Source organism: Myotis daubentonii, chromosome 12, assembly GCF_963259705.1.
Source record: "Myotis daubentonii chromosome 12, mMyoDau2.1, whole genome shotgun sequence".
NCBI lineage: Eukaryota > Metazoa > Chordata > Mammalia > Chiroptera > Vespertilionidae > Myotis > Myotis daubentonii.
In genome coordinates, this window is record NC_081851.1 from 34,570,703 (window position 1) to 34,593,423 (window position 22,721).

At 42.9% G+C, this 22,721-nt stretch overlaps 1 protein-coding gene across 1 annotated transcript in view; it reads right to left on the reverse strand.

The window, feature by feature from the left end:
• Window positions 1-2,529: 2,529 nt before the first annotated feature.
• LOC132213168 (semaphorin-4F-like) overlaps window positions 2,530-22,721 on the reverse strand; it is a 28,003-nt gene continuing 7,811 nt past the window's right edge. Inside the window, 11 exon segments of the mRNA XM_059659332.1 lie at window positions 2,530-4,462; window positions 4,464-4,989; window positions 5,251-5,309; window positions 8,457-8,617; window positions 8,725-8,834; window positions 8,974-9,196; window positions 9,324-9,471; window positions 9,682-9,860; window positions 10,468-10,619; window positions 10,721-10,846; window positions 21,189-21,282. Coding sequence (XP_059515315.1) covers window positions 4,306-4,462; window positions 4,464-4,989; window positions 5,251-5,309; window positions 8,457-8,617; window positions 8,725-8,834; window positions 8,974-9,196; window positions 9,324-9,471; window positions 9,682-9,860; window positions 10,468-10,619; window positions 10,721-10,846; window positions 21,189-21,282 — 1,935 coding nt within the window. The 3' untranslated portion in view covers window positions 2,530-4,305.

The window sequence follows — 22,721 nt, forward strand, 5'->3', positions numbered from 1 at the left end:
TTAACCAGTCATTTCAGAAGAAAAATATTTTATCTCAGGCATTTTGAGGGCGGCCATCTTTCTCCCTAGAATTGAATATGAATTCATGGGACTCATGTGGCTCCCAGCAAGGATAGAAGTGTCTGGGTCCCCTGACTGCTGCTGCTGAGAAGCTCATTCTCCGAACCACTCAGCCAATGGGCAGGCAGCTCCATCCTTTCACACTAAAGACGCTTCACCCTCATCCTCAAGGCCCTGTCTCCAGCATCCACCCCTCCATCCCACAGAGCTTGTGTCACTTCTGGAGAAACTGTGTAGAAACACAGCACAGGTCTACGTCACTCAAAGACTAAAACAGCCGTCCCCACTCTCACCTCAGGCAAGGGCCACTTCCGCCTCCTCGCTTCTTATAGAGGAAGGAACAGGAGCTTACTATCATATGTGAGTAAGCATGTCTTGAAAGGAGAATACTAAAAATGTGTGTTGACTGTTTGCATTCCTGGGCTTGCAGGGGAAAATTCTAGGAACTCCAGCTGAGGCTAATTGGAGCCCCTCACTTGACAGATACAACGTATGCCTATGCAGGCCTGAGCTTTCCCCAGGAGCTCTCTGCCTCAGCCTCTCACCAGAGAGATCTAACCAGCTACCTCAACACTTACCCCTCAGAGAGTACCAGTGTGAACCTCAGTCCTGGAAGAACTTTATTGCCAGCCTCAACTCAAAGGACTTGCTTGAACCTGAGGGTGAGATGTTGGTCTTTGGATCCAGCATCAGTTGCTGATTCTTCCTGCCCCCAATCATGGTTCCAGCTGCAGATGGTGAAAGCCTTTAGCTTGTGGCCCAGCACTGCCAAGTCTTAGAGTGCCAACTCTGTCATAAATGAGGAGTGCAACACCCACCAGTGGGCAGGTCCAAGATGCATCTGTACCCCTAAACCCCAGTCCCATGGGCTGGGAATCAAGGGGAAAGAAAAGAGAGGAAGAGTTCTTGGCTTGCACTTATTTCTCCACAGGGCCTGGAGCAGCCCTCTGGCCCCATCTGACATCCTCAGGAAACTAGACCCTTCCCTATTGCTTGCCGTTCCCCACTTCAACCAGGACCTGGTGTTTTACATCAGTCAAGATGGGCCTGTCTGGAACCACACCTGTTGTCTACTGGTCACACAAGTTACCATGTCACAGAGAGGCCTGTCCTGGGGCGTCCCAGAGAAAATTTAAAAACTGCAGAAAGATTTCTTGTATTTTTATTGTTAGTTTTTCTTCTAGTTGGTAAAAACAATCTTTCAAAATTCCAACTTTGCCTCTGCTAAAACCAAAAAAGGCAAGTCTTATCACTACACCCTTGAGACAGGCAGGACCTGTGTATGGTTTGTTGCAGCCATGACTGCATCCCCTCTGACAGAAGCAGAGTAGCCAGGACAGTCAGGACCCAGCAGATACCAAAAGGACATTTCCCGCCATCACTGAGGCCCCCTCTGAAGTTTGGGCTGCTGGGGAAAGGGAGGGACTGGGGGTCTCCAGGGAAAAGATGTGAGTTGGCCTCCTGTTGGGTTAGACCAGTGCTGTGCTAGAGCTCCCTTGGCTCACACGAGTCAATAATGAGCATCTCTTTCTGGCTCTATTTTGAGTAAGCCAACGTGGGTAGCAGCAGGCAATGATAGGAGTGACACGCTGAGGGTAACAGTTTAGGGATCAGGGACCAGAGCCAAAAACAGAAGGGAATTTAATAGTGAAGGCCAGGAAGTGAGGCACAAGTCCCGACTTCACCCATGAAGTCAGCCAGGTCTCTGGCTTCCAGAATCCTCACAATTGTCCCTGTAGGAATCCTGAACCCTCCTTCAGCTCTCTTTCCTTCCCACACCCCAAAGATAATGCAATTACTCACATTATTTCTCTAGGGGCTGGCTTCACATTCCTGAGCTCTCTCTCACTCTTGGAGCTTGAACTTCCCAACTAAGAGGTGATTTTCCTCACTTCATGTCTATCCCCATCATTCCTCATTTTTCCTACATTCCTCATCCCTCATTTTTCCTACATTCATCAAATCAGAACCACTGTTCAAGAACCGAATGCTCAAATCCACCACGATCTAACCCAAGCATGTCAAACTCGTGGCAGGCCGGCTTCAACACGAATTTGATATGTTTGAATTCCTCCCCTCCACCCCCTTGGAAAACTCTTCTCATCCCCTCCTTAGAGACCACAGGCCCCTCTGACAGACATCTCTCCATCTCCTTTCCTCCCTCAAATGGAATTAACACATAACCTTGAGAGAATAAAGTGAGGACAAATCCAAGAACACACAGCTTCCTTCAAACCCACAGAGAAGGACTAATAAGGTCACTAGGGTCAGACATCTGAGGATTACAATAAACCACAGGCCCTGTCTCCCATGGGCCTTATACACTGGCTGCTAAGATCTGGCCAGAGATGACATCTGTGTGAGGCTCCTTCCACCAAATGGAGCTTAAAGTGATACATGTGTCATGCTTACCATTTGGTTAAGCTATATGATTATGGCAGAATAGTACAATTTTTAGACAACCACCTCTACTGGTATACACAGTGCTTTATTGTTTACATGTTCTCATTTAATCCTTGTAGCAACCTTGAGGTAGGTATTATTATCCCCACTCTACAGATGAGTAAACCAATGTTCCTAGGTTAGATTACTTGCTGAAGATCATACACTTATTAGGGCATAGCCACTGACAAGTCCAAACCCAAGGGGACTCTTTTGGGTAATTCACAGGCTGCCAACAAGGAAAGTAGAGCTGAAAACATCAACTGGGAAGGGCTGGGTCATTCATTGGAGATCAAAGTGGGTGAGGGGGGTCCTCCCACCAGGGATGAATGAGGCACATTTACAGGCCAAGACCAGAACCGAGCAGGAGAAGCCTAAAGCAAGTGCGAGCCGTGAAGCTGGAAGAAGTCTTTAAGTTTAGTGAGAGTTGATAGTGTCTTCAAATATGCACAGAGCTCAGCTTCCAGGGTCTGGAGAAATGAGATGGCATCCAGGAGCTGCAAGTCCAGGGGTTGGCCACAGAGCAGGTGGGCCTAGGCAGAGAGCTGCTGCTGAGTGGCACCATCTCAGCTTGGCCAACTGAGTCATGACTTGGGGGCAGTGGTCCTTTAACTGTGTTAAGGCCTTGAGAATCTGATGAAAGCCATAAAACATCCCCCCACCCCCGCCCCGAGAAAAACACAGACACACATATAAAGACAACATTTTGCATATGATTTCAGGGAGTCCATGGACCCCCACTGGAGAACTAACTGCTTTAGGGCAAGGGTGTCAACCTGAGTAAAGTCACTGATACAAACTTATCTTTACACTGCTTGTATTTCCTGACTGTTCCCCTTTTGTTGTTCCCTAATATTTAGAATGTTGTGAAATTTATTTTTAATGGGAGCCAAGGAAAGGGGGTCCAGCCTGCACTCCAGCCAGAGAAAGAGAGCAGCTGTGCATGGCAGTGGTGGCAGCCAGGAGGCAAAAACAAACTGAAATATGGGGTCACATGTACTGCTACCCTTCCCACCCAGAAGGCCTCTTTGGGAGTGTTTCTCAACTCAAGAGAAGGGTGGTGAGAAGTGATTGAGGGAGTGGGGGCAGTTGTTTATTTCCTTTTAGAAAGCCATTCCTTCACTGGCTATAGGGTCTAAAGTTCTGCAGTCAATCCTCCACCCCAACCTTCCCCCTCCTTACCCCTATGAATACACCTGAGCAATGGCCCCGTCATTCATGCACATTTGGCAGGTGTCCTGTGAACACTCTTATACACATGCTCTTTCGTGGAAGAAGGAAAAGTGGTGGGGATGGGAATCATGCACTCTCCACAGAATTAGACTAACTGGAAGAATCAGCAAAACCACTCCAAGGACTCAGTGCACATTAGCTTCCAAGCACCTCCATAGCTCCTCCTTCTGGCCAGGGTCCAACCAGAAGAACAAGTCATAGCTATGTCCTATGCCCCTCCCCAAATTTATGGGCCCAAAATCATGGGCCAGGACTGAAGGGGTTACCGGGGTTCAGAGAGCAGGGATGGGAAAAGCCCTGATTCACTGCAGAGAGAAGTTCTGATCTCTCATGGGAATCAGGAATCAGGACACAGACAAAGGCCTGGCCTGGAACCCATCTAGGGCCAGAGAGGGCTGACACTGAAGTCAAGTGATCACTCAAAGGCCAAAGAGAACTCAGAGGCCATGATGGTTTTCCAGGCCCCGTGACCCCAACATCTCAATGGTCACTCCATTCCAGTGACCCCAACATCTCAATGGTCACTCCATTCCAGTGGCCAGTCATGCACTAGCGGTCACTTGCCCAGCCCTAGATGGGTGTATCATCACATGGGGCCAGAGGAGCCCCAGTTAACTGATTATGGGCTGGGCTCGGGCAAGGATCAAGCAGAAAAGGTGGAGGGAAGCCACCAAAGCCACTGCCCCTCTTGCCTACAGCCAGAGGCAGCCGCTCATCTTCAGGAGAGAGAGGGAGGATCCTGGCTGGAGCTTGTGGTCCCAGATGGCGGCGCCCCCAGGTCTGAGCCCACCTCGTTTCTAGCCAGAGGTTCCCTCTGTTGCTGTCGCTGCTGATGTCGACCAAACAGGTTGAGAGTTAGGGATGCTGCAAGAACCCCCAGAAGGAAGCCAGCCATTCCAGCCCCCACAGTGTGGGCCCAGCATGAGGGGGGGCTTGAGGAGGGGGGCGGAAGGGGACTTGTGGGAGAGGCCGGGGGGAGGTCTGTGGGGAGCGGGTGGGGAGGGACTGGATGGCTGCCCCATACCAAGCTATAAGCCGCTACCACGCGGGCTGCCCCACCCTCCTGACATTCACAAGCATAAGCACCCATGGCCCCTGGGGTTACCACCACCTCTAGCCCATCCCTCCGGGGGGTAAAAGCAGTCATTCCACTGGGCTGGTGCCACACACAGGATGCCCAGGCTGAGCTTGGGGAACATGGCAAGACCACATGCACAGCTGTCGCCACAAGAACTTCAAACACTACTGGGTGTTCTGCAGAGAAACAGCAAAGGCATAAAAGATAGTGAGGCTATCGGCTGGGGGTGGAGGGCTGATGAAGAGAAACATAGAGGAATATCAGATTTGAGAAGGAACCATGGGGGCAAAGCTAAAAGGAGATTCGCAAAAAGGGTAAGGCCTAGGTCACTGGCTACCATAGCTTCCAGGATCCAACTTTCAAAGTGGGTCCAAAATGGACAATTTTCTAGCCTCTTTCCACCCAACTCCACCCACATTTCCCTAAGCCAGACAGACCTCCAGGCTCTTTAGGACACAAAGAAGAGACATCCGCTGACTCTATGTCTTGGACCAGCCTACAAAGAAGAGAATATTTGATAAATCCAGTGTCAATATTCCCTTCTATACTCCTCAGTGCCACAGAACATTCACTCACTCATTATATCTCCCATTATCTCATTAATCACTCCTGGAATTATCAGTCAACATTCTCATCATTAAAATTTCCCCCAATACTCCTCATGACAATTAACATGTCAAATTCTACATACGTTCTAGCAGACCACAGAAAATTAAATCTGCACTAGGTCTGTTGGAAGGATGTTTGGTGGTGTGCTTTAAAAAAACATTGGAACCTTCCAAGAAATATGGCTGACTGTCCACACGATGAGATTTCTCTGGAAAAAAAATATTAAAACTACAGGGTGGGCTGGGTGTTTTTTTTTCTGTTAAAAGAAAGGGAGGACTTCTCTATGAAAGTTAATCAAAATTCTGTGAGGGTCAGTGAGATGACTTTGTTTCATAATGCTGCTCATCTCTATATAGGAACTGTTCTTCAACAACTGTTGGTACCTATTGGCCTCTAACAGATCTGTTACAAATCATACTGTGCTAGGGTGAGGGACTGCGGCATGGAAGGGTTACAGAATGTTACAGAATGTGCTGGGAGGAGGGACTGACATATGGAGGATTGTGTCAGGGTTAGGAACCATAGAAGAAAAATTGCTAGATTGTCTTAGAAAAACAATGTGTTATGATATGCTCCAGCCAGGTGTGACTCTGTTTACCCCCCCTTTGTGCTTATGAACTTTCTGTGAACTTCTAAGGAATAGCTAATGGAATGCTTTGTATTTTTTTTCTAACACTGATTTGCTATAAAGGATCATACTGAACCCTTGATCTCTGCCACATGCTCCGAATCTCCCAGAGGGGGAGATAGGTGCGGTGGTCAGCTGGCCAGCTTAATAAAAGGCTCTTAAATTTCAATTCTGAGTCAGTGGTCTATCTCGTTGAGCCAACCCATAACAATACAATCTTGGTACTTTCAGGATTTCAATGGGCTGTGTCTGACAAAAGGACAGCAAGACAGGCTGCTCACTCTGAACTTCCTGGCACCACTACCAGAGGGAGGGAGGGAAGCCAGGGAGACCTCTAGTGGGCTGTCAGTGAAGACCAGGTGGAACACACAAAGCTTCAACCAAAAGTAGATTCCATTTGAGTGTGAATTCCTTCAACATGAATTGGAGCCCCTGAAATAAGCTCTGAGACTAGTTTGAATATGTTAAAGTCTCTGGGTAAAACCAAGTTTGCTTAGTCTAGCTGACAGTGGGGAACATGGGAAGGCCATAGATGTGGCTATAGCCACAGGAACTTCATGGTCTATGTTTTCTCCCTTATATGAATTGAGGTATGAAGGGTAGAGTGCATAGAAGTACCAGCTTGGTCATTTCTCACATTACTAAGAAGTATACTGGCATGTATGCATACCCCACATCCTACACACACATAGATATATATGTGGAGGGGACCCCAAGGCTCCAGTACACAGGATATCCAACACCAATTAAATTCTTATTTTAATGAATATTAAAACAATAAAGGAAAGAATAAAGCACTTGTTTTCATGTGAGATGTGTCAAAGTTCTCCCAAGAGAAACTAAAATACCAGATCAAAGTTCTTAACCAAAATCAATTCCCAAAAATAAGTACTTTTGTTTCTAAAGTATTTAAAAGATTGGGATTTAGTAATATGCACAAATATATAGTAAGTTAACTGGACTTCAAAATAGAAAGTCATGAAGTCAGTCTGAAAAAATACCTTCCAAGCAATCAATTAAAAATTACTCATTTGAAAGGAATCTCAATTAAAGATTAAAAGACTTAAGAAACATATCAACCAATTACAACTGATGGACATTATTTGGATCCTGACTTAAGCAAACTATCTTTAAGTATATGCAATTGGGAAAACCAGACATTTATTAGATAGTTGATGTCATTAAGAAAGTGAGTTTGCAGCATGATAATGGTAATATGGTTACATTTTTTAAAAGCCTTTCTGTGTTAAGGATACACACAGAAAGATTTATGGATGAAGTGGTATGATGTCTAAGATTTGTTTTAAAATAATTGGGAGTGAGTGAAAATAATGATGAAGTAAAACTGGTCAGTTGATGGTTGTTGATGCTGAGTGATAGATACATGAAAATTCATTATACTAACTAGTTTTTGAATGTTTGAAATTTCCTATAATAAAATGTTTTTAAGAGAGTTCTTATCTGATACAGATATATAATGAAATATTGTAGATGAATATAAAGTCAGGGATATGCTTCAATGTGGCACATGATTTTAAGTTAACTACTGAGTGGAAAATGGATGATGGGATTCCCAAATGGACAAAACAAGACCATTTGTAGGTTATTGGAGTAATGCAATTAAGAAATGATGATGGCTAGGACAAGGGTGATAGCAGTAGAGAAAAAGAGAAGTTGCTGTGGACAGAGGATATAACAGATGGAGCTAGAGTCAGTACCAACTGCAATATAGTGTGGGCAATTTACGGCTTGAGCAACTGGATTCACAGAGGTCCCTTCAGAGAACCATATGAAAGAACGAGAAAACAACAGTGCATGCTGAGACCTGCTAAATTTCAGCAGTTTATAAAGCATCCAAGTAGGCCGTTGGATAAGGAATTGTGTAGCTCAACTACAGATACATTTGTCAACTCTCAGTTGGTGTTGAAAATGATGGGAATAATATCATCTAGAGAGCGCATAGACTTGTAAAAAGAAGGACTGAACCGTGAGAAACATCAAAATTCAGAAAATGGATGGAAAGGAATGAGTAAAGGCAGACGGCTGGTGAGAAACGGAGGAAAACTGGAAGAATACAGAGTCCTAGAAGGCAACAGGAAAGAGTATTTCAAGGCAGGAAGGAGGGAGTGGGCAGCTGTGGAAACACTCTAGGAGCTCTTATAACATGGACACTGAGGAGTGTATGCCAACATAACAGTCAGTCACATGGTCTTGGGCGGGTCCAGTAAAGTGGAAGGAACATGGATAAGGCCCCATGATGGATAAACAGATGAGAGAGTAGGGACTGACAAACACGGTGACACTAAAAGAAACACATGGCAGCAAGAACAGATCAGAAACAGGTAGATATATGGAGAGGTCAGAGCTCTGTGACAGCAGGCAAGAGGCCAGGGCAGCCACACTCACCCTCCATGCTCGTCAGCATGGGCCACACACGCATCTAGCTGGAAGCTCCAGGCACAGACAGGGTCTTGGGCCAGGATGCACTCTGAGCAGCTCTGGAGACGTCCACAGTTGGTTGTATTCACTTGTGTTACCTCAGTATGGGAGCCAACCAGGAGCCAGCTCTAGAGAAAGTGAGTAAAAAAGAGGACTATGCTGCATCTCCCAGACTTCAGGGTCACAAGCTAGCTCAGATGTCTCCCCACCAGACTCCCCAAAATCTATGACTCACTTGATACAATTTCAAATTCTCAACTGGCTGTGGATCTCGGAATAAGGCCAGATCCTCAAGGACGCTGAGATTGGCTCCAATCCGCACAGCTCTGTGGAGGTGTCCATCCTCTAGGAAGCAGGCAGAGGGCACGACATAATGACACACTGTACCTATGCCTGGGACTCTCAAACCTGTAAGTATACAGCCCTCTCTTTGACAAACGCATGTGTGCACGGGATGGGCAATGTACATGGCTCCTAAACATACCTGTCCCCAGGTAGAGCACATCATACTCTTTCCCCGACAGGCTGGCCACCCTGTGGGCCACAACTCTGAGATAGACTGTATCTGTAGTGACCAGCAGGGAGTGTCCATCAACTGGAAGCACTGGCCTGTACATGAGGGGGTGATCCCGGATGAAGGAGAGCACACGGTTAGGCAGGGAGAGTGATGAGTTAAACTGCTGGTATTTCGGGTTATTAGCGATGCACTAGGGGAAACACAGGATAGGTGACAATGTTTTCCAGGGGCCTGGAAGTATCCGCGATGCTTACTTGGGCTCTTGATCTAATGAGGAGATTCTGCCATGGGGTGAAGAGCTGCCCCAGACCCCTTACCTCTCCAGGTCTGGGCTGGGGTACCTCACTCTCCGTGACAGGCTGTCCCCTGCTGCAGTCATCTTTCAGCTCTCTGAAGGGACCATTCAGCACTGTCCTAATGTCTTGTGGTCGGAAGGCACAGACAGCTGAGATGGCAGCCCCCTCCCTGGAAGAGACACAGGTTAGAACCAGATATCTGGAGAACACTAGGGAACAACTCACCCCCTGTCAAATGAGATGATTCATAAGAAATTCATAGGAGCCATGTAGCTGGCTCCTGGGAGAAGCCACCCCCTCTGGAAGAGACAGCACTGAAAGGTGCCAGCCCCATGTATCTCCCACCCTGTAATTCTCCTCCACACCAGGACCCCCTCACCACTGAAAGAAAAAGATGCCATAAAAGATGGGGGCCCTGATTCCAGTCTCAGGTCGAAGAATAGCCATGTCCTGCAGGACACTAGAGGCCCGGCCATCCTCAGGCCCTGGACACCGCAGGTCAGCCTTCAGAAAGGTCGTCCACTTCTTCTGGAGGCTCGTAAGGCCCCCAAGGTCCCCCTGGGGTGAAAAGCATATGGGCATTTCTCTTTAGAAGACAAACATTGTAGGGAGAATGTGGAGACCAATACAAGTTTCCCCAGACAAGGACAGATGGAGAGACAGACGCATAAAAATGCAATGTAGAGATACAGACAGAGTTAGCAGTAGGGAAGGATACATGGGTAGACAGGGTCACAATGATGGGGATTAAGTTCATTGTTGCACTTACAAATTACTATACTCAGTGCTTTACATACCTTATCTCATTTAGGCCTCAAAACAACCCTTATAGCTAGGCATCATCAATATCCTCATCTATAAGGATGCTAAAGAACCTGCCCCAAGTCACAGAGGCAGGAAGTAGTGGAGCAGGGTCTGGAGCCCAGGTCTGTCTATAGTTACCACCTTTCACCTCTGCACCTCCTAGGGACACTGTGTCACAGGGTAGTTATGGAGTTAAAGGGGCTAGAGCCCTTTCCCCATACTCTTCAAGCTCCCAGAAAATAAGTCAAGACAGGAAAAATGGAGACAGAAGAGAAATGTAAAGATGGAGAACCAGAGAAGAAAAGACAGAGACCAGGCAGAGCAGGAGACAACAGACAGACAGCTGGGATCAGAGTCTCACCGCACACACACGGGCCACCCGAGGAACTTCAAGGTGCACGTCTGAGTCAAAGGCTTGAGAAGTCTCCGTAAAGAAGAAGTAGATTTCCTTGTCTCCGTCTTCATCCCCCCACTCAGCTGGCCTCAAGGCCATGGCAGCAACAAAGGCTGAAGCTGGGGAGACCTGTGGCCTCAGATCCCACAGAGTCAGTGAGGGGCCACCCAGCCTTCACCCACCCTCTCTGTCCCCACAGTACCCCTCTTCCTCTCCCCACCGTCAAGCCAGTATGCCTCTGTCCGAATCCAATCCTCAGCCTGTCCCTCAGCACGGCGCACAGCCCTGGAGATAATTGGCTCTGTCCCCAGGAAGTTTTTCACAGTGGCAGCATAGAGAGCCCCCCCTGCAGGGAGACAGGGAGGAGATGAGCTGTGAGACCTGCTGAAGGAAGCAAAAGGGGCCACAGGCAGAGCAGGGATAAAGCAGGGGTAGGAACTCTCAGGGGCTGAGGGCCCATTAAGTGCAGGGCACTGCTAAGCACAGGAGAGGATTCCCTCATTTAAAATCATCCTGGATATAAAGTGCTCCAGGGCAGAGTTGGGAACCAGTGTTTAGAGGAAAGTGCCAGAATGTTAATGTATATGAAGGGAGAATGAAAGCTGCCCTAGTATCCGGAACAGTGTGGCTCAATGGGTGACCATCGACCCATGAACCAGGAGGTCACAGTTCAATTCCTGAGGAGGGCACTTGCCTGGCTTGTGGGCTTGATCCCCAATAGGGCACATGCAGGAGGCAGCCAATCAGTGTTTCTCCCTCATCATTGATGCTTCTAGCTCTCTCTCCCTCTCTCCCTTCCTCTCTCTGAAACCGATATATATAGAAGAAAGCTACCCTTGTGGAAATCAGGCTGTTTGGTTGGTTTGCTTGTGTTGTCTTTGTTTTAGGGATTTCTCTACCTTGTAATATGCTAATTATACTGCTACTCTCTAGGAAGGAGGTTTGCTTTGCAGCAAGTCCCAGTCTTACTTAAGTTCTCCCCCTGTGATAAATGTCTGAAGGAACTAGCATTCTTTCTGAACATTAGTGGGTGTACACTGCTCTGGAAGTAGTCACAACTTCAGGGAATACTAGAATCATTTGGGGAGTTGATCAAGATACAGATCCCTGGGAGAGAAGGGAGTGGTGCAGCTCTGGGCTGAATGTGAGAGCATTATAGCCACTTGGAGTACCACTGCCAAGGGCTCAGACATGAGCCAGGGAACATGATTTGGGGGAGTAAATGCTCACAATCCCCTCCTCCTCAGAGTTTTGTGCATCACAGGGGATAGCAGTTCTGGAGAGAACAGAGTGGCATTACTTTATCACTTACTACATACAAGGCACTGTGCCAGGTTTAAGCACATCAATGCCCCCAGGAACCCTCATCTGAGTCTGTTTAATCAGGTGGATACCAAGAGGTGGGGATGCACAGACATGTGCAGGAGCACAGAGGACAGCCCAGCCACATCTGACTGGGTAGCAGCATCTCAGAGGTGACATTTGAGCCAGGTCTGAAGAATGAGCACTTGCCAGGTAGAAGGGCTTCAGGGAGGACCATAAACATGTGGGAAGGAGGATGCCATGTCTAGGGTTGTGGGCTACTCCCCAGGCTGAAGTGCTGATGGGATACAGGAGCTGACAGGCAAGCAAGCAGAGGTGCAGTTGGAGGTGCAGAGATGGGCACCCAATTATGATGACTCTGCTCTGCCAAAACCAGGAACATGGACTTGATCTTACAGGTAACACCAAAACTGCAGAGATTTTCTTGAAGACAGGAGACATAACCAGTTTCAGTTTTTAAGAAGATAATGCTACTTACGAGGCCATTCACACAGTGCAGGCAAGAGTAGAGTGCCTGATTTAAGGCAGGGGCAGAGGGAATAAAGGGACTGGTCATGGGAGATACTTCTGAGGTAGAGTCCATTAACAAGGTTTGAAAATCAATGGAGTATGAGGTGTGAAAGAATGGAATAAAGTGTATCTCTAAGGTTTCCTGTTTAGAAGAAGGATGATAGTAGATGATGATATTATGAACCAGGAAATGACAGAAGAAGGCCCATAAAGGAGGTGGCTGGAAAAGAAGTGAGCTTAGTTGTTGGACATGCTAAGGTTCAAGAACCTTCAGGAAATCTGGTCACAGATATTGGAAGGCAATCAAACAGAAGGAGTCAGGAAGCAGGGCTATGACAGGCTAACTGGGAGTCATGCTTAAGTCATGATGTTAACGTCTTAGACAGGAAAAGCGAGAAGAGAGCCCTAGGATATCACCCTCTAAGAGGAGAAGCTACTGAAGGCAACTCAGAAGACCAAGTCAGAGAGGATGTTGAAGCAAGAGAGGCTAGGGTGCCAGAAGTCAGTGCACAGAAACCCCAACAGGAGCCATGGGGCTCAACCACTTAGAGTAGCTGTAGAGTAGAGCCACTACAGGGAAAACAGTCATGACAGAGCAAAGCTGCATTCCTCAGGCACCAGAAAGATCACCACTATTTTTAAAAAGTTATGCAGAGCAAAATAGAGTTAAGGAGCCCTCAGAGGGCAACAGTCGAGGGTTAGAAACAGTGGAGGGGAGGGGAGAGGAGGGAAGACTATACTCTCTCTTGTGATTTGTGTTTGTGATAAGAATCCAAGTATGTTAGAACCAGGGAGTTTTGAGTTTGAACCCTGAATGCTTACTGGTAGTATGATCTTGGGCAAATTAACCTTCCTAAGCCTCAGGTTCCTCAGAGCAGTGCTGAGGCTTAAATGAGATAAACACAGAGCCCAGGTAGGGACTGGCCCAAGGCTAGCATTCAATACATGTTGGGGATAACTCCTTATGAACTCTCAAGGGGCCATGTGCTTCAATTGCTGCCTGAGGTGGACAGATTATGAAATGGCATTTATTTCCTTGCAGTGGTTTCAGGAGGGAGAAACCAGGTTTGGGGCACAAGTCCTGGCACCAAATGGAGCAGCAAATAAGCCAGTCCTCTCTATTTCCAAGGGGAAATAAAAGTTGATAAAGAAGTCAAAATTGGAATGAAAATTTCCCTAAGAGTGTTGTAAATAAAACACTCTAAAACCAAAAATCTGGTAGAAGTTGTGTCATGGATAACCTGAGAATGAGAATGGAGGGAGATGTTGTGGAGACAGTTATAAATATGTTGGCAGCATGGTTTGGGGTACGTGTGTGTGTAGACAATCATGAGTATTCTGCAAACAGTAACGCACCTATGTTAACCATGCAAGAATTCAATGATAGATAAAGGTAAAGGGTCGAAAACTTTCTAACAGATCATCAAGGGTACTCAGCTGCTCTGGAGCCTAGATTGCTGAGGAGCACACTCAGGATGGGATAGCAGAGGATCACTGACACTAAGGGACTACAAAAGGGATCAGACACTTTGGGAGGAAATAGCAGGTTTTCAGGTGTACCAAGAAGCTTGCAACCGTGTTTCACACTCAGAGAAAGAACAGCAACCATCAGTTAGTGAGGGCAAGAATCTTATCCTAGATTTTCTGGGACAGTCTAACTTCCAAGTATTTTGTTGTACTGTCCATATAATAAAATATTCCTGAATGTGCAGTTTTTGGTGGATTATTACTGAATGGATCAATTCAGTAGACTTTAAAATATACATCTCCTACTGGCAAAAGAAGATGTGCAAAAGAGAAAGATGCCCACAGTGTTGAGTTTAGGGGAAAACTGGTTAGAACAAAACACTGGGTACAATTCAACCCGACGTTTAAAGATATGTATACATGTCTGCAGATGTAGCAACGATTGTTGAAGGAGCTATAGCTCTACAGTGTTAATGAAGTTTGTTTCTGACTAATGAAATAAGTTTTTTTATTTTCTCTTGTACACTTCTTGTGTTCATTGAATGGTTTTTATAGTTAGCATCATTTAATTTTATAATCCAAAAAATGGAGATATTTTCATTATGGTAATACAAAAAAAGATTGAAAGTTGAAAAAGATGAAGAATCACAATTATTTGTGGAAGTCGATCCACATCTCTACCTGCCCAGACCTAAGCCTGTGAGCACAGGCTTCCCAGATGTGTTAGAACATAAAACTGATAGACTAGGGTAAGTGTCATGGCAATGAATATTTCACTCCCCTGGGGTTTCAAGTTTTCACTTTCTTATCAAAATGCTCACCTTTAGAGATTTACAATAGGAATTATCATTCATTAGCTTTAAAAAAATTTTAACAGCCCTAGCAGGCTTAGCTCAGTGGATAGAACATTGGCCTGTGAACTTAAGAGTACAGGTTTCAATTCTGGTCAAGGGCACATGCCCTGGTTGCTGACTCGATCCCCAGTGGGGGACGTGCAGGAAGCAGCCAGTCGATGATTCTCTCTCATCATTGATGTTTCTATCCCTCTCTCCCTCTCCTTTCCTCTCTATAAATGAATAAAAATATATTTAAAAAACAAAAGAATTTTAAACATATGCTGGCTTTCCTACCTCCACTTTCTTTTCTTCTCATGATCGGAGCTTTGTAGGTTAAACAGCTGCTACCCTAATAGTCTACATTTCCTTATGTAAGGGCTGAGGCAGCTAGATAATTTTCTTTAAAAACACAGTCTATTATCAGGCCATAATTAGGTAGTTGGAGATGTGGCATTTACCTTTTCCTCTGTTGACCTGACCCTATAGCTGTTCTGTTTCAGTGTGTGAATGCTAGCCTTGGGGCAGATACACCTGGATTTAAGAGGTGGGCTGGCAGCACCCAGTGCATCTGGAACGTTTGCAGTATTACTTGGAAGATGCAGTAACACAAGACACAATGAGACCAAAAGGAAATGATATAAACCAGGACAGTTTCCTAAAGAGAAAGAGCAAAGCTTCCTCTCTCTGCTCTTCTTCATAAAACCCCCTCTTTTTTTTAATAGGATGTGATAGGAAGACCTACGATGACTGCTATCTCTAGCATAGGGACCTGGGTGGGTAAGCACTCAGCAGAGGGGACACTGATGAAGGAGCAGGTTTGGGGGAGGTGAGTGAAGATAATGCGCTTTGGGACATGCTGATTTTTGAGACTTCTATGGGACATTCAAATGGAGATGTCTGGAAGGAAGCTGGATGTGTGGTCTGGAGCTCCAGATAAGGTCTGGGAGGCATCAGAAGGCAGTGAAAACAGAATCCACAGGGCTGGTTGAGATCATAACCACACAGAATGAGAACAGAAGAGGATCCTGCATGGAAATCTAATGAGCCCCAACATTGATGAGCAGAAGACAAAGAAATTACAAAGGAGATTGGGAAGGAACTGCTGATGTTTTAGGCCAGGGGTGGGCAACTTTTTTGTGAGTGCGTGTCAAAACCAGCAAAATCACTGACTGAGAATTCTTCTCCGTGCCAACCCTAATTTTTTGAGAACATGTTACGCCTACTTGATATCTCTTAAGGTGTACGTATGTGAAGAACCTTGAAGAAATAATAAAATTCATTCGAGCAACAAAAACACAGTATATGATGATGAAAAATACATTTATTTTTTAATGTATACATGTACACTGATAGTCCAACAGAAAACTTTATGACTCCGTTTGATATTATCAGTGGGACTTTTGCTGCTGCATCACTGATGACAGCTATTTTACATCAGATTTATATTTCGAGACCTTCAGAGATATGCACGAGCTACTACTTTCATCTGTCAGGCTACTCCTATTATGAGACTTAACAAAATTCATCACTGAGAACAAAGATTCACAACCGTATGTGGATGAAAACATAGGGAGTAACGTTGTTGCAACTTTTTAAAACAGAAAAAATTTTCTGGAATGGCATTTCAAGTCCACAATATTTCGTTTTAGACACATCTCTCTGGTACTCTTGTATCTAATAACTGTTTTTCAATGTTTTCCAAGTCAACTCTAAGGTCAATAAATTTCTGCTTCCAAATTGAGCTACTCTGAAATTCAATCAACTGCATTTCAAAGTCAGCCATGTCTATCCATGAAAACATTTGTAAGTTTAGTTCCTCCAGTTTCATGCTGTCTGGAAACTTCATGAATTTTGCTGTCTCTTCCAGTTCTCTGAATTTCACAAATCTGGAGAAGAACTGCTCAATAGTTGACTCGATGATGTTTAAAAACAGCTTTTGAGAACTTTGACAGTCTGTTCTGTCATCTTTTGGGAGGTCTTTGATGTGCCTCTTGAGGTTTGGGAAATATCTAAATCTCTCACCATCCACATCCCTCTTAAAGACTTCCAGTTTCTTTTCAAAAACCTTTATGTAACCAAACATCACATCAAGTGTCTTCCCAGTTCCTTGTAATTTAACATTTAAGTCATTCAGATGTTCACAAAAGTTGTAAATGGAAGATTATAAGAGAGGGTTTCGCGTGCCAGCAAAAGTTAGTGGTGTGCCATGTTTGCCCAGCGTGCCAGGGGTTGCCCACCCCAGTTTTAGACTAATGTGAATGCTACTGTCAAAATATTTTACAATATTTCCAAATCTGAACAGTGCAAATAGAGACAATGACATAATTTAGTTAATTTTATCTAACTGCAGTATACATAAATGTCATATTTGAAGACATGATTTTAAAGGCTTTTCCTGAAAGAAATACAAATGTTAATAAACAAATGAAAAGTTGTTCAGTCTCACTAACAGAGATATAAATAAAAAATACATCAAACTAGCCTTTAGAGGAAGTCACTGTTTGTATGCTTTATTACGTACATCACTTGGGACTGACAAGGATGCAGAGAGACAGGCCCTCTCACCACAGTTGGTTGAACTAAATAAAAATGAAGTTAGATAAACCTATAGAGCACCATAAAAATCTTTACACCCTTTTTCCGTGCAAGTCTACTTTTTGGATTTACTCATGTGCAATTAATGACATTTATGTGAAGAATTTATGTAAAAAGATGTCTTCTACAGTATTATTCATAAAAACAATAATTTTTAAATGTGAATGTGTAGTTTTATAGGAATAATTAAATTGTGCTATGCAATATTTATATGATGGAATAAATGTTAAGTAGTCTCTAGAAATCATGTTTTGAATAATTAATTTCTATAACAAGTAAATGTTTAGTATACACTATTAAGTGAAATATGCATGATTCCAATTTATTATAAATACACACACAGACAGACACAAAAAAAGTAGTCTAAGATAATAGTAGTTACCTGGTATCATTGAATTGCAAATAAACCTTTCACTTTCTTCTTTAACATTTCTACATTTTCTCAACTTTCTACAATGCATATTGTAAGTTTTATAATTTAAAATGTTATTTTATTAAATTCTATTAATAAATATTATAGTCTAATAATATTTTCATTACTAAAACTTTTTATTTCAAAATATCTCTATTATCATTTAAGGACATTTTTATATCTCATAACTAGGAATTTTGGTTCTAGTTCCTATCTAATGTTGGTACTATTTCTATTTCACTGTTTTCAAAACAGAGGATATAGCAGGGCATAATGGATCAACATTGTAACTTCCTTCTAAATACTGGCACCTATTTAGATCAAGAAAAATTTTAAATTGTAACCCTATAAAGTTTAGAACTTGAGAGAAAAATTTATATTGGTACTGACTATGACATGGAAATGAGACAGAAAGAGACATGGAGGCTGTATGTTAACTGTCTGAAGCTAGTCATTCTAAACTGGTAGAAAGTGATTTCTGATCACTTCCATCAATTATCAGATGAAAGCCAACATGATTAACTGGAAAAAAAGACAACTTCATTATTTGGAAAGAAAACTTGAAACCTTTTTGAAAATGTTACTCCTTTTTGAAAATTTTCTTTATCATGCAATGATCTCCTTTAAGAAATCTGTGCCCTTCAACCACATACTAATGCAAATTCACTTGCTGACTGGAACACTGAGAAACTACAAGCAGAAGGTTGAATGTACTTAAAGTTTACTGCTTAAAAAAAGGAAGGTATGCTAAATGATGATTTTAGATTGCTGCAATTGAGACATCATGTTGTTGATAAGCAATTATGTAGAATCAAGACACATTCACAGCCCTGACTGGTGTAGCTCAGTTGATTGAGCGCCATCCCATGTACCAAATGGTCTCCGGTTTGATTCCCAGTCAGGGCACAGGGTTGCAGGCTTAATCCCAGAAGCTGACTGATGTTTTTCTCTCACGTTGATGTTTCTCTCCCTTCCTCTTTCTTTCTCTCTAAAAATAAATCTAAAATCTTTTTTTTAAGAAATTTACAAATGGGAAATATCTGTAATACTCTCCATAATAAAATAATTTTTTTTATAAAGACAGACATTCACAACCACTATCTTTCTTAATGTTCCCAATGACTGGCTCAGAATTTTGCCACACATGCTTGATAAAAAGTCAAGAAAAATAAACCATCGATTAAATATTTCATTCAAATATGTTTGAGTATAAAAAAGGCCTCATCAATATCAACTATTGATGAATGATAGAAATGGAAACCCAACCCAAATATAGTATTTATCATATATATATAGTTATGTTCACTTTCAAAACATTTGGTTTTTTCTTTCAGAAAAAGGAAGCCCTTAATTATCTCACTAAAATTTATTTAATTTGTATAGCTTTTATGACTTTTCCTATGAAGTCCTAAATAAGAAAAAATTTATTGTTAGATCTTACATTCCAATTTTTTTCATAAAATATTACACAAAAGTATAGATAAAAATTAACTTTATAACAAAGTTCACAGCTAAAGTCAGTGAAGAAAGAAAAAACAGTATAATGAATGAGTCAACTGATTAGCTAGTTGGGAAAAATTAATTTAGGTCTCCATCTCATGTCATTCATCAAAATAAGTTTTAAAAAACTCAAAATGTTAAGTGCTTGTGGAAAAAATTTTAAGAAAAAGGTTTTTATCTGCTCTTTAACTGAAGAAGGACTTCGCTTAAAAAATGTAATTAGAAAAGAAAATATGTAGATTGAAACCTTAATATCCTACCTGGTAAATTACCCAAAAAAATAAGCAGAGGACTTCTGAGAGAAGAAATAAAAATAGTACTAAAACATAAAAAATGTTCAACTTCACTAATATTCAAAAAAATACAAATTAAAACAAGGTAATATTTTTAATCTCAACAATATTTTCTTCCTTTTTTTAGATGAGTTTATTGGTTTTGAGACAGAGAGTGAGAGAGAGAGAGAGAAACATCGATGTGAGAGCACATTGATTGCCTTCAGCACAACCCCACTGGGTATCCAGCCTGCAACTGAGGCATGTGCCCTTCACCACGAATCCAATCCATAACCTCCTGGTGCACAAGATGATACCCAACCAACTGAGCCACATCAGTCAGGACTCAAAGATCTTTTAAATGACAACAATATATTTTGGTGAAATTTATGTGAAAAAAAAACACTCTCATTTACTGCTGATTTAGGATGTAAATTGGTATACTCTTTCTAAAAACCCAATTAGCAACAGATAATGACCCATAAAATGCTCACACCCTTTGATATAGTAATCTCTTCCCAGAAATCTTAGGGAGATGATCTAAAACAAGGACAAATATTTATACACAAAAATGTTCATTACAGAATTAATGGATAATAGAAAACACTTAAACGAAATAAAATTAATTTATAGAAATTATTTGGAGTTGCTTCATTAAATTACTGTATGTTTACAGGATGAGTAATAGCATGATGTCATTAAAAATTCTCTTTACAAAGAATTTTTAAATTATACAAAAATGCCTATGATATAAAGTTACATAACAGAATTCAAAATTATACCCTGTAGCATGACATTTAAAATTTTATAATATACACACACATACAATTTCTACTAACCTGCTTGTTTTACACTATCATGAGAAAATGGCTAGATCCTCACTGAATTTGAAGAGTGCATGTGGTGTCCTCTAATCTAAAATACACACTGTGTGGGGCACAAAAAATTCACTTTGTGGCTACCGAGGAATTAAGCAGTCACTCTCTAGAAAAGATTTGTACATAAACTGTGAAAGAACCACTCAACACATAAGCAACTGTATATGGCTTGTTCAAAGAAAGTTAACAGCAGGAACTTACAAAATAGTCATTACTGACTCATCTGAGCTACAAAGGACTGGCCAGTAAAATATGCGCTTGCATACACATTACAACAGGCTAAAAGAAAACATCTTAAAATATTAACAGTAGTTTTCTGAGTAGATACTCCAGATCTTTGCTAATATATTAGCCACTATACACATGTGACTACTTACATTTAAACTGAAATTAAATACAACCCAAAACCCTTTTCTTAGTCGTACTAGTCATATCTCAAGAGCTCAATAGCCACATGTAGCTAGTGGCTACTTTAGGACAGCAAAGATACAGAGCATTCCTATCATCACACAAAGTTCTTTTGAACTGTTCTGTTCTAGAAGACTTCATATGTTCTTTATACTTTTTCCAAGTGTATTACAATATGCATTGTAGCAGAGTCCTCTTATGAACAGAAATAAAATGGCGGGGGGTGGGGAGGAGGAATGAGGTTAGCAGAGGAAACACAGAGGTGCAGAGAACATATTCTCTAGGGAGATCCCAGGGAAGGGAAATAGTACTCTGTAGAAAAGCAGGACACGGGCATGCTGGGGAGGAATAGGAAAGGCTAGAAAGAGACATGGGAATAATAGACATTCCTAGGAAATGAAAGAAAGGACACAGAAATTCCAACAGCAGGGGTGGGGAAGGCAACAATTATAGCAAGAAGTCATAGTTTCTTATCTCTCCCACTCACCAGCCATTACAGCTGCTGACCGCTGAGCTGGTCCAAATGGACATTTCCCCCGGCCACTCTCAATTCCTTCAACCTGCTGGAAACTGGACAGGGCCTACAGACCAGAAGGGGTCAATTGGTTTAGGGGTCATAGAGTTCATGATGAAAATCACAAAGATGTTCAGATGAAGGAAAAGCCCAGTTCCCATTCCTCTGCTACCATCCCCATATTCCCAGTCTGTTACTCCTCATTCCCCTGCCCAATCCTGCATTTCCCATCTCTGCCATCCCTTTTTCATTAGTTTATTCTTCTTCCTTCAATCCGCTAATACCCAACCACCACATGCTCTAATGAAGGAGCACCTAAGATGGCCCTAGATGACACGGAGAGGCTGAACGGGAGATCTTTCCTCTGAAATTGTAGGGTTTGCAACTGGCTGGAGAATGTGCTACAGGACAAGGAGGATGAGAGCAGGCCTGCTGAAGTCTGAAGCCCTTCAGAAGATTAAAGAAGAGACTGATACAGGACCATCTGAAGCCCAGGAATCTAAAAGAAGGGCCATCCTTTCCCCACACCCACCCCAAGGATAAAAGATAGCACCAGAGCCAAGGATACAGAGAAGAGGGAAGAGAATCTCCTTCAGCTCAGGTCAGAATTTGAGGATTTGGGAATTTAATGCCTTCCTCATCCAGAGACTCCAAGTGGAATGACCTGGGTGTGGGCGAAGAGTGTAAGAGCCAGCCAGAAGTTATCTTAGCTAGGCATCATACACTAGGAGAGGCTTCAAAATAACTAAAAATAGAAATCAGGGATGATTTCAACCTAGGACTAACAGGAAATGTTAACTGTGGCTGGTTGGGAATCAAAGTTATGGCATGGAAGTGTCAGGATATCTCTGGCTCACAAACCAGTGTGCACAGATGGTGTTGCTGGAGCCTAACAACCTGGACGGTAGTTGGAGCTGCAATGCAGATATATGTCCCCTGAGTATAAGTACCTCCTGGCCCATGCTGACTGCTTGTGTATTTGCTGTAATTGGCAAACGCTATTTTATTTTATGGAGAGAGTCTTGGACAAGGCCTGTTAAAATCAGATGTCATATGAGATTCCCAAAAGTGAATACTGCATCAAAGAGTTTTCTGGAATGGAGGACTAAGCACCTTACCTGTGTGGCAGTGGGAGCATCCTACCCTGAGGAGAAAGATAACAGTTCAGTAAGAGATTACCAAGTTGTGTGGGCACTTCAGGGACATGGTTAAAATCTGCTATGTCCCCTCTTACTCAACTATGGCAGTAACCCCCTTTCTGCCACACTGCCTACCATCATCCTCAATTTACTCTACATATCCACCCCAGAATAATATTCCTACTCTATCAGTCACTGATTTGACTAATTTTTGAGCAAGAGAATGACAAAATGGCTCACCATTGCCTGGGGTAGAAATTCTTTAGCCCAAATTACTTATTCCCTAATACTTCTTAAAAGGAACTCTTTCTTCTAACCAAACTTGGATCACCTGTTATTCCTAGAAAACAAATTATGTTTTCCCGTC